A 12,609-nucleotide genomic window follows, 5' to 3' on the forward strand; every position below is an offset into this window, starting at 1 on the left:
TAAAAAAAAAAGCTGTAGCATCATCCAAAATTGCACTGAAATCCAATGAGTTTGTGAAAATAATAAGAATTAAATGAAATCATTGTTGAAGAAATGATGTCAGATCTCATCAACAATAGCAATGACGTGGAAATGACGTGATGGCATAGCCTGGAAGATAGTGTAAAAAAAAAACTATAACATGGCGCAGATGTCATGCATGGCCTAGAACATCATTGAAAGATTGCCCGAGGAAAAGGAGTGACACAAAAATTATGTAATGCATGGCCTGGGAGGATTATTGAAAGAATGTGTAAACAAAAGCAACAATGTGGCACGGCTTGGAAGAAAGGCCAAAAGGTTGCTTGGTTTAGGAGCTATCTCCTAGGTTGCATACGGACCTTTAAGGTTGGCGATGTCTCCGATCTAATCATCTTAGAAAAGGGGGTTCCACAGGGTTCAATTGTAGGACCACTTTCTTTTATATGTTATATGTATGTATTTATATGAAGAGGCAATGTCACGACATAGCCCAGAAGTTTATAGAAAGATCATGTGAATAAAACTAATAACATGGAAATTATGTTGCGGGATGGCCAGAAGAATTTAAAAAGATCACATAAACAAAGACAGTAACGTGGAAATGATGTCCTAGCATGGCTTGGAACATCATCCAAAATTTGCGAAAAGAGAATCCATATTGGAGAAACGATATCATGACATGACATCCCAAAAGAACATAGCACGTAATAATAAGCATCCAATCAGATGGTCGTTCCAGTGGCCACTTGTTGTTTGTGACCTGACGGTGCAGTTTATGGGAATGTCTGGCACTCCTCCAAAAGAGTCCCGCCAATAGGAAATACCGCTTGATGGGATGCTGAATAGAAAACCTGACCCCAACCCCAACCACCCGAAGCCTTTGATGTTAGGTGGTGTGTGTCTCAACCCATTGTGGGGCACATATTTACCCTGGGTGCCTGGCAACTCCCTTGTGACCCTGCCAGGACCTCGGCCAGTTCGCAGACAAATGAAGAAGCTCAGTTTACAGTTTAGCTTCAGATAGGCCGCAGCTCGAGACAAACACACAGCGACAAAATGAAAACACTTGCAAGGAGCATGAAGGAGATGCTAGCACTGAACGAACCGTGATGTATCTGAATCCAGGATCCTGACTTCATTCACTCGGCCACGACCCAAAACACATTGCCTGTTCCAACCCCCCCAAAAGCACCACAACTTTAATTTGGTACGTTTTTAATAAATAAAATAATACTGTATTGTAAAATATTTAGCACGTGGTTCGTTCAGTGTTAGTGTCACCTCAATGCTCCTTGTGAGTGCTTTCATTTTGTGTATGTGTCTTTCAAGGTTTGACCACTTCTGAAAATGAATCGCAGACTGTGGCTCTACTTGCCCACATTGCAGTGCTTCATAGTACGTTAAATGCAACCTCAAATTTTAGCTCTCAATACTTTCCATCCATCCATTTTCTACCACGTATCCGAGGTCGGGTCGCAGGGGCAGTAGCTTTAGCAGGGACGCCCAGACTTCCCTCTCCCCAGCCACTTCATCCAGCTCGAGGGGGGTTGGACTCTCAATACTAAGCAAAAAAAATGTTTACAAAATGAACCAAACAACGGTTTGTATTACAAAAAGCCCGAAAGTTGGGGCACTTCAAATCAAGGTACAACTGTATTTCTTTCTGGTGTAGCCATTCCGCGCAGAGGTATTCCGGCTCACTTCCTGTTGTTGCAGACCGCTGTGTCAACACCGGACCAGCCTGGTCCAGCCGCCGCCGCCGCTGCCACTGCCACAATGATACCTTCAGTGCCCAAATGAAGCCGTCAAGCGAATGCCACTCTCCGCGCCCAACAAAAACCGTCAAGTGTTGACGTGACCTCGCTCCCCAAACAAAAGCCGAGTCTAGCTCGGACAGTGTAAAAAAAAAAAAAAAAAAAAACCTCTCAAACATCTCCCGGCGGCATATTTATACGCTGGCACATGCACAGTCGTGCAGGAGTGGGAATAAAACAACATCCTGTGGCCGCCCCGCGTGTTAACATGCCATGTCGTAAAAGACGCCGCTTTGAGCCGCGGGGAAGGAAATGGATTCCACATGTGCGTTACTAACTCTTTCCTTACACGCCGTCGGCTAGACATCATCGAGGGGCTTCGGGCGGTGTATAAATCCTTATGAAGGTGTGGGAAAACTGACACACATTCCTAGTGTCAGATCGGCCTAATACACACAACCGGACAAATTATTAGGGACACCATGTCTTTCGTGGTTACATGAAACGGGCAAAACTGAGTAACTGATGTCTCTTTTAATGGTGAAATTGCTATTTGTTTGTTCGTTTGTTAGCAGCATTACGCAAAAGGTACCACAGGATTTGGGCCCTAACTCCGACAAAAAGTTCAAATAAATTGCTGAACCTTTATTCAGATCTTGACCATAATTTAAGAAAACCAAACGAAAAGTAAAAGTTTGCTAGCCTAATGGTAACACACAATGTTAAACACCACAGAGGGGCGAATGAAACTAGCGTCGATGTCGTGGTAACCCTTTTAACTCTTTAACCAACGGCTATTGGAACACAAACGGTGCAGCAACATATACATACAGAGCTTACAAAAATACTCAGGCTTATATTCTTTATCCTCTGCGGAAAACTGCCAATATTACCGCATCTTACTGAGTTTAGAAGAGAGTGTCTTTTTTGTTTTATTTAATATATAATTATTATACTGCCCCTGGAGGCCAAGGCATGTACACCAGAAGGCGTCGGAGCATGAACTCATGATGCACAAACTTTCATTCTTGACATTTTTAAATTGTTATTACTGTACGTTTTAGAAAGTGGAATAGAGTAAAGTGCTATTTTTCTTTGTAGAAATCACATTACAACCATTTCTGTCTCAGTTTATTTTTTATTCTTTTTGGAGGGCTAAAACGGATTAATGATTACATTTCTATTCATTTTAATAGGGAAAGATGATTTCAGATAAGGCACCACTGCAATTGTTTAAAGACAAACGCACAAAACCAAAAACGTAGTATCTTACCTTGCGTATTATGCTCGGCTGAGGTAATAATAAGCTTTATAGCACGTATAAAAGCACAACGGATCAAAGTACAACTGCAGCCTTTTTTTTGCAGTTCATGTTCAAAAGTGTGGATGTGTGTGTGAGACGTGTCATCACACAAACACCCCAGCAGACCCTTTGGGCTAATTAAAGAAAGGCGCCGTTAGCGGTGTGTGTACAACAATGTGTGAGTGTACAAATGTGTGTGTGTGTGTGTGTGTGTGAGAGCTTTAATAATGTGCACAGGGCTCATTATTGGCCCCCGGTCTGAGCTCTTTCATTAGCTGCGGAGCGGACGGCCGGCGGGGGGAGATTGGGGGACGGGACGGAGGTCGTAATTGGACTGTTCTGCTCGCCCCCCCCCCCCCCCCCCCCCCCCCCCCCCCCCCCTCCGAGGCTCAAGGTCACGGCAAGACAAACTCTTCGGCCGGGTCTCGCAAGTCACTTTCCATCCTCATCCTCGGTTCCTCCCGGGGTCGTTTGGCGCAGTGCGCGGGGTCCACTGGGAGGAGGAAGAAGAAGATGCGGAGGGGCTAATTCGGTCTAATCTCTCGGCCGGTTAATGTGCGCCTGATATGTGGATTTCTCCTCAACCTCGGGGGGAAGGCCTTTATGATGAAGGCCGTCATTATGAAGTTTCCTACCCCTCCTAGCCAATTACAAGAATGGAGACGGGGGGGGACGGGGACTTTTTGTCTACTTTTATTTCCACGCATGAAAAAGATGAAGGAAATCAGTTCGCACGTTCTATTTGAAGACGTGCGACGGTGGTCAACAGTGGCGAGCGGGTCGATGATGGCGGCGTCGTTAAAGCTCGCTTTGATCCCAGGAAGCGTCGGCGTAGGAAGCCGGCGGAACGTCAAGAGAGTGCCTAAGCTTCTGCGCGATCCGTTTTGAACGACACGCAAGGGGCAAGAATTTGTCAGAATGATCCATTTTCAAGTTCTGTTCAAACCTCTGTGGATCATTATTCTATATACAAGCAAAATAACTAGATTTGAACATCAATATTTGTTCCTGCAGAGCACACTCAAATTTCCTTTTCAGTGACTTTTGTTTTAGGATCAACCGATTATATCGGCCAGGCTGATTATATCGGACAAGTTGATTATCGGCGCCGATATTCGAAAAAAAATCCAAAATCTGCATTACAGTTATATTGAAATTTTGGAAAACTTTATTTACTGTAGAAAATGTATTCATACAAGTTTATATATTAAAATTGTCATTGAACTTTATAAGCTGCTGAGCCCGAGAGCTCTCTTTTTGCACTTTTTGCTCAAATTTTTAAAGAAAAAGATGGCCATTTCCTTGACTACTAATATTCAGTATCGGTATCGGCCCTGAAAAAAAACCGTATCGGTCTATTGCTACTTTTGTTACTGCTCTGCCAGGCCAGTGTTAAATATTAAAATTATATTTTAAGGCAAGAACTCTGTTGTTTTTGAACGATGAGCGAATTAATCCACTTGTGTTGTCTTTCCCGCAGGCCTCCGGCACTGGCGGGCAGCCCGGCCTTCTCGGACATCTCCCTCATCCGCATCTCGCCGCAGCGAAACCCCTCGGTGGGGGCCGAGTCTCCCTTCCACCCCTCGCACCCGTACATCAACCCCTACGTGGACTACCTCCGCTCCCTGCAGCCCCTCGCCAGCCCGTCCATCGCCGTGCTGTCGGCCACCAGAGGCCTCAGCCCGGCCGACGGTGAGCGCAAACCACCCTCGGGCCTTGGTTTATTTATTTTACTAAAAAAAAAAAAAAAAAGAAGTCATTGCTCCGATTAATTAGTGAGGTTTGATCATAACCTTCCTGATTGCTGAGATCAGGCTAGTTCCTGGAAAGTCAAAGGCAAGCAGATCCATCTCTATTAGGACGCAGGGGCTCGCTCAGATGCTATCCGGCTCATGAGGGTCATGTGACACGTGCAGGTGCGGGGGAAAGGGGCGCAGGAGGCTAATGCTTTTGATTTGTGAGTTGTGTCCAAGACCGCCAGGGTCACTTACTGTTACACCCTAGCGGGGGAGTGGGGGTGGGGGGTCAAGTTCACAGTAGGGGGTGGGTGGAAATCTATAATTGTCTCCACCTCTATTTTCACTTCTTTATGATTATTACTTTATTACTTATCCCTATTTGCACATGATCTCCCCGCTACTTTGGTCTTTAATTGACACTCGGGTTAATTAACCCATCAGTGGCTTTGGTGTTGTTAGAATAACAGCAAGTTGCCTGCTTATTGGACGCTAAAAATGAGCGTTTGAGTGGTGATGAATGAATTAACGGCATCTAATGGAGGTTTAAAAGTGGGTGGGATCCTCCACTTCCTCAATGTGTTTTCCGATTAAAAAGTGCAGAAGAAAGTCGGGTGCCACGTTAACACACACGCGCACACACACACACACACACATACGATGCCCTCAGGATCGCACTGCCATGCCAGCGTTTCTGATTTAGAAACCCAAGCAAAGCTCTTCTTCTTTTTCCTTCGTCTTCTGTGTATGAATGGGCCACATTACGGCTCAATGCAAATGCAAAGCTCGGGCGGAACGGCGCAGACAATCGACAAACTACCCACTTCCACCAGGGATATAATACCCAGATCAAATTAATTTGGCATCTTTTTGTTTTTTTCATCTTATACCATCATTCAGCCAATCGCATGTAGGAAATCTCCTCATACAGTCTTTTCTGGAGAGAGAGTGGGGGGAGGGGAGGGAGGGGGGTTGTTGAACGCTGTGGTTCTGAACATATTCCATATTTCCATCCAAAACCCGGCATCTTTTGCCTGTCCTCTTTCAGGCAATATTTGCATAAGGAAAACTCAGCAGCGCCAGATGTTTATTTTTAGGCGACGGTTCAAGGACTCCGCTGTAACGAGGGGGAATGACTCGGAAAATGAATGGGAAGGCGGCAGTGGGGGTGCGCAAAGAAGGCGGGATATCCACAATTGGTGCTTGCGAGAGATCTAGTCGGCAAGATTTAGGCCTTTTGTTTTCCTCTGCACCGAGCGTTTAAGGAAGCAGGTTGCCTATCTGTGCACGGCAGATACAAGACGCCAGCTAAACATGTTGCCAACATGCACATACACACGCTATAAAAAGTTGTTTTGAACACTCCTGTTATGTTTGTTGGTCACGAATAGCAATAATGTCTATGGGTCAATTTGACCCAGGGATGTGTTTAAGGATCCAAAAGTGTCACAAATGGGAAAAAAAAATCACACCTAAACATTGTTTGTATCTCATTATTAACTCAATTTCAATCACTATTTAGTGTATTACCTCTCACAAATGATGCTTCAATGAGGATAATTCACTTTCGTTTTCGTTTTGTGAAAGTGAAAGTTTTTTTCTCAAAAATACATTTTAATACCCAAAACATTTTTTTTATTGTTTTAACCTTAATCCTTGTGTTAAACTGGAGACACAGTTAATGTGTCATCAACATATAAAATGGAAATTGTTATTGATGTCATTATCATATTGGTTTGTATATAAATGTCATATTTGCAATTAAATTGTCAGTAACGCAATTAAAAATGAGATAAACAATGTTGATTGTGTGTTGTTTTTCTGAAGAATAGTTTAACGAGGCCATGGCTGTTGCTGACAAACAAACCTAATAGGGTTCAAATGCGACACCCATGAAATGAAATCAAATCATCATGAAATCAACAAAGATTTATGTGCTGATAAGCTTTATAACCAAAAACTACTTTTAACAAAAAAATCTTGTCATTTATTTGTCTCCTGTTATGTTGTGGGTCAAACAGACCCATTTTAAAGTTAAAGAAATACAATCAATGTTCCATCCACATATAAAATGAAAAGGGTTTATGTCACACATTGGCAATTAAATGGTTGATAATTGCGGTAATACCAACAAGCCCTGGGTCAAATTGACCCAGGAACATTATTGCTGTTCCTGAAAAATTTGCATAACAGGAGTGTTAAACTGGCTCCATTTGACCCGCAGCATAACAGGATGGGTCACAAATGTATCAGATCATCTATCATATATATATCTTTTAAGTGATTTAATGCAGATGCTGTCAATTTCAGTGAGACGTGGATGTTTAGGAACGAGCGATTTCAAGTTCTTGTGTCTCTGCCGTTGCGCAGCCCCCCACGCAGGCCTGACGCCCTCTGAGTACTACCACCAGATGGCCCTCCTGGCGGGCCACCGCAGCCCCTACTCGGCCGACCTGCTGCCGTCCGTGGCTGCCTCGGCCGGTTCGGGTGCCGCCGGCGCCCTGCACATGGAGTACCTGCAGGCCATGGACAGTAAGTGACAAATACATACTGTCCCATTTGATTTTGTACTTGCTTGGATTTGCACTCAAATGTTACAGTTACTGTAAAACTCATCAGTATCAGGTGTCTGCAGAACCTTCAAATGTCTAAAATTTGATTATCCAAAATGAAGGCCTTAAATATACTCTCCTAGTGGTCATATCTAGTGAATGAGAGGACTTGAGATTTTATTGACGTGGGCTGAAAAAGTCTTTAAAATCCTTAAATTTGACCCATAAACAGATTCCCCGATAATAGGGTGATCATATAATATGAATCAATATAAAACACATGGGTCAGGCAAAGTACATACTTTATTGATTCTGATTCTGTTAATAAAATGACATGACGGCAAATATATCAAAACGTTTAACCCTTGTCAATTATTGGAGTTTGAGGTGGTTGTATTTTTTCACAAATATTCACAACAAAACTAATAAAATTTACTCAATGTTTCCTTTTTTATTTATTTTTTTAAGCCAACAGGTACTATAAATGGTTGCTTACGTGCTATAGGGCAATGGACTAAATGAGTCACCTGTGTAAGGTGTTTTTGGGTGGCAGTAGAACCAAGTGTACCTGCCACTGTACACGTACCCAGCAGCTCCACTTCTAGTGACATGATTTAAATGAGCCATTATCTTTGGGGATTTATGCTAATGAGGTATTTTAATGTGTAAATAGGAAACGGGGCGAGGTCAAAGCGCACTGGCCCCGGCTCGCTTTGATGGGGAGCGTTTGCAGTCAGGCGGACGGCGTGCCGACAAACTAATTAAAAGTTGGCAAAGTTGCGCAGCTATCGGGAAATTAATTGCTATTAAGCGGGAATTGGAGTGTCCCGCCATTCATCACGGGGGAAAATCCTTTCTTCTTTGTCACTTTTTAAGATTAATGGAGTGAAACAAAACAATTAGTGGCACGTTTAACCGGGGATGCGCTGCTCTTTACTTAAAACTGGCCTGTGATCCTCGCCGCTCATAACTCATCCGTGGCTAAAATTTTAACAGAATACGCTCCATCAGGAGGCTTTCCGTGATAATCTGGACTATGGCGACTATTTGAGCGTAATTACCTTCACTGTGAGCTGTGCTGAAGAAACAATGGGCCTGTTAGCCTCGTCATGCTTTTTCGCAGGCTTTTGTCTACGTTCTTACTGCCTAATTAGTGCCAAAACAATTATATTATATCACTATATTAGGTCTGGATTTATTTCCTAATTTCTCAACTATTATAGCCTCCTTTTTTTAATCATCACAAGTAAATGCTTGAACTTAATTTGGTACCCAATTAGTCAGCAGAATATGTGAGCACGCAAACAAATAGACATTGTGCTAAATATAATTATTTTATCAAAAGGGCTACATTATATTAAAATATAACTGTCATAGTAATTAAAGTCCCCACAAAGGCTATTCAATTGGCAGATTTATACGAAGAAATAGCAAATCATCAAACCTTGACGGCATACTCCGCCCACATTAGATATCGGCAAAAAAAGCTTCGTAAATTAGCATTCTCCATCTGTGTAGTATATTTGCTGGCTTCGAAAGGCACTGCTAGGATTTGAACTCTGGATCTCCTGTTTACGCCACCGGTGCTTTAACCAACTAACGCACAGCGCCCTCTAATTTAAGCCCCCACAAACTGTGATTCAATATATAAGTCAAAGCTTCAGATGCATCTAAAATGTTTGCGATTGTGAGGGACATTTTCCACCTTGTGGGGGTGGACACCTGGCTCAAATAGAAAGGCCTCATGGGACCGATGTTTATTAGCGCACCGCCCAAATGATGAATCGGCCTCACGCCGGGACCAAAAGAGAGAGGAGCGTCCCGGCCCCCCGAAGCACAACTGTCCCTTTAATTTCCTCTTTATTTATGGACAGCCAGGCCCGCTTCCGCGCCGCGCCATTAATTCCTGTGGCCAAGGAAGCGTTCAGACAGCGGACTGACCAAAGCTCACTGAATGGAGGGACGCTAACGTGGTGTGAGATCAACAGTGGTGGGAACTAGCGAAGGCTTTTGATTGTCGACAATAAAGATCAAACCCCTGATATCACATTCAGGGCCTTTTTGAATCGCTGTATATATTAATAAATAAACAACAACAAATAAATCACCTTCTTGGGGATCTCGAAATCTGTGAACATTTTTGTACATGTGTGTATCCTGATGAAAATGGATGTATTTTAGCCCCCCCCAAAAAAGAAATCCTTTTGTGGTGTTAGTTTAGTAAACCTGGAACATTCAAAAAATAAATCACCCCCCAACAGCAGTTTCACAGATCAGCACGTAATTGAGTGGACACATCTAACATAACACGTACAAAAATGTTTCAGACATCTGAACACACAAATCACATACTTCAAAATGTTGGAAGCATTACAGTACAAAAATTATGTACTGCATTATGCATTATGTACAAAAATGGACAAGCATGGTCCCAGTATAGAACCCTGTGGGACACCACACTCAGTCTTTTTGTTTGACACAGCCATTTAGGGTGAATTCTAAGTCTTGTACTAAGAGAGAGATTCACCCAAATGAGACCTGATAGTAAGCAGGTGTCAGATGGGGCGATGTTAAATGGCCAAGCTTGCATGTGCCAGCTAATGTGGCTGGAGCATGGCATCAGAGTTTGATGATCATTTTGAGGATTCATTGTCCCATTAATAGTATTTGTATTGAAGACTATCTATGGTTTGTTGATGTAAAGGTAGTTGTTGCTTTCCTTAAAGCCTCACACACAAACTCATGCTGCTACAGACACACACACACACACACACACTGATTAACATGTGAATGGAGTGTTCCGTAATCGTTGGATGTGTCAACTGAAGAGACGGAGCATTTACATTTGGGAGATGGATGGATTGTGGGGGATGTAAATACGGGGGTGGTTGTGTGGGGGGGCGGTTTGGATGGTGGGGCGGGGGTGATCTGGGCTGCGTAAGCCGGTTTTGTTTGCCTTTTATGAAACAACTCAAAATGTTTTATTTGCAAGTCTTGAGTCACAAAGTCATTGTGTCACAAAGTGGCGCATCCCCTCAGTGCATCCCTCCGCCCCCCTGCAGTCGTTGTTCGCCGTCTTGTTTGTGACATCGCCGTGTGAAAAGACAACAAAAGTCATGTTTTAATCTCCACCCGTGGCTCTTTGTGCGTGCGTGCGCTCGGAGAATGGCGGCCGCCTTTTGCCGCCTTTTTTACCCATTCAAACCCCTGTTTTTTCCCCTTGCTATGTTGATTGCATATGAATGAGGAGTCAAATTGGACCGGGAGACATATTAGCATACATCGCCGAAGCATTCGGGCCGACGTGAAAGGCTTGTTTTCTTTGGCGTGAAATGCAAGTAGTTCATCAAGTGACAGCCGAGCACTCAGTCACGCCGTCCCTTTTGTGGCGTGATTGACAAAGATGTCATCCGGAAAACTTCTTAAGGACTCGGAATGAACTTTTGTAGGATTCGGAATGAATTTGTCCGTCCTCCCCATAGGTTCTCGCTTCCCGAGCCCCAGGCTGCCGTCGAGGCCCAGCAGGAAGCGGCCGCTGCCCATCTCGCCGCTGTCGGAGCACAGTTTCGACCTGCAGACCATGATCCGCAACTCGCCCAACTCGCTGGTTACCATGCTCAACAACTCACGGTCCAGCTCATCCACCAGCGGATCCTATGGACACCTGTCGGCCGGAGCCATCAGGTAAACCTACACAGAATCAGTATTTATCTAATGACAAAAACATCAAACATTTCAATAAAATACATCATACTCATGGCGGCACGGTGGACGACTGGTTAGAGCGTCTTCCTCACAGTTCTTAGGACCCGGGTTCAATCCCCGGCCCCGCCTGTGTGGAGTTTGCATGTTCTCCCCGTGCCTGCGCGGATTTTCTCCGGGCACTCCGGTTTCCTCCCACATCCCAAAAACATGCATGATAGGTTGATTGAAGACTCTAAATTGCCCTTAGGTGTGAATGTGAGTGCGAATGGTTGTTTGCTTGAACGTGCCCTGCGATTGGCTGGCAACCAGTTTAGGGCGTACCCCGACTCCTGCCTGATGACAGCTGGGATAGGCGCCAGCATGCCCGCGACCCTAGTGAGGAGAAGCGGCTCAGAAAATGGATGGATGGATGGACATCATACTCATCAGAGATGTTCATTATTAAACATATTGATGTGTGTCAATTAAACACTGTTTTCCTAGTGGAAGTTTGCTGTAAAAAGCTTTGCTCGGGCCAACCAATCTGAGGACAGAAAAATGCTGTTGAAATTCTTCTCTCACCATCTGCCTCAATCTGAACTGAAAGTGTTTTGTTTTTTTTTTCCAAAATGTTGAAAGCATTTCAGATGTTATTTTTGTAAAAAATTAACAATTATGGTCCCAGTGCGGACTTCTGTGGGACACCACACTCAATGTCTGCTGAATTAGACATGGCCTCACCCACTTGTACAAACTGGCTTTCAAGGAAAAAGAATGAATGAAAACGGGTCCCAGAGCGGAAAGACAAAACGCAAGAGACTATGAAAGTATTTTCACTTGTGGAGGCGGCACTTCATACACTCTACTATCTGTGCTACTTATCAGAAGCTAACAGCAGCCAACAAAACAACTCAGCTCTGCTTACCTTATGGTTTTGACACGATCATACAATCTCGCCTCCATGGGGAATGTGGATAGTTCCTCTGCATGATAGTGTTGCAGACAGTCTATTCCAGGTTGAAAGTGACTGGATCTTCACCCACCCTCCCTAATCAAGTCATGGGCAGAGAAACTCAGTGTGTAGACGGTTATTATGTAAATTCACCCCATTGTCACTTTACAGGCGGCACGTGGTCGACTGGTTTGCGCATCTGCCTCAGAGTTCTGAGCCCCGCCTGTCTGGAGTTTGCATGTTCTCCAGTGCCTGCGTGGGTTTTCTCCAGGTACTCCGGTTTCCTCCCACATCCCAAAAACATGCAGGGTAGGTTAATTGAAGACTCTAAATTGCCCGTAGGTAAGAATGTGAGTGCGAATAATTGTTTGTTTATATGCGCCCTGCGATTGGCTCGCGACCAGTTCAGGGTGTACCCTGCCTCTCGTCCGCAGATACCTGGGATAGGCTCCAGCACGCCCTCGACCCTAGTGAGAAGAAGCAGAACGGAAGATGAATGAAGGAATGTCACTTTACAGTGAGGCAGAAGGGCTCGCTTGCGATACATTTTCCAAAATATATCAAAGATTTACTCGCGCGGTCCAGAGAAGCACCGAATTTCGTGGGC

General features: G+C 44.2%; 1 protein-coding gene across 2 annotated transcripts in view; it reads left to right on the forward strand.

Annotated features, from left to right (window-relative positions):
- The window catches only part of gli3 (GLI family zinc finger 3), a 116,182-nt gene that overhangs the window by 78,265 nt on the left and 25,308 nt on the right, over positions 1-12,609 (forward strand). For both annotated transcript variants that reach the window (XM_061666573.1, XM_061666574.1), the window contains exons 5-7: positions 4,559-4,770; positions 7,185-7,346; positions 10,849-11,050. In XM_061666573.1, the coding sequence (XP_061522557.1) occupies positions 4,559-4,770; positions 7,185-7,346; positions 10,849-11,050 (576 nt within the window). The remainder of the gene's footprint in view (positions 1-4,558; positions 4,771-7,184; positions 7,347-10,848; positions 11,051-12,609) is intronic.

This window comes from Phycodurus eques, chromosome 21 (assembly GCF_024500275.1).
Source record: "Phycodurus eques isolate BA_2022a chromosome 21, UOR_Pequ_1.1, whole genome shotgun sequence".
NCBI classification, from domain to species: Eukaryota; Metazoa; Chordata; class Actinopteri; order Syngnathiformes; family Syngnathidae; genus Phycodurus; species Phycodurus eques.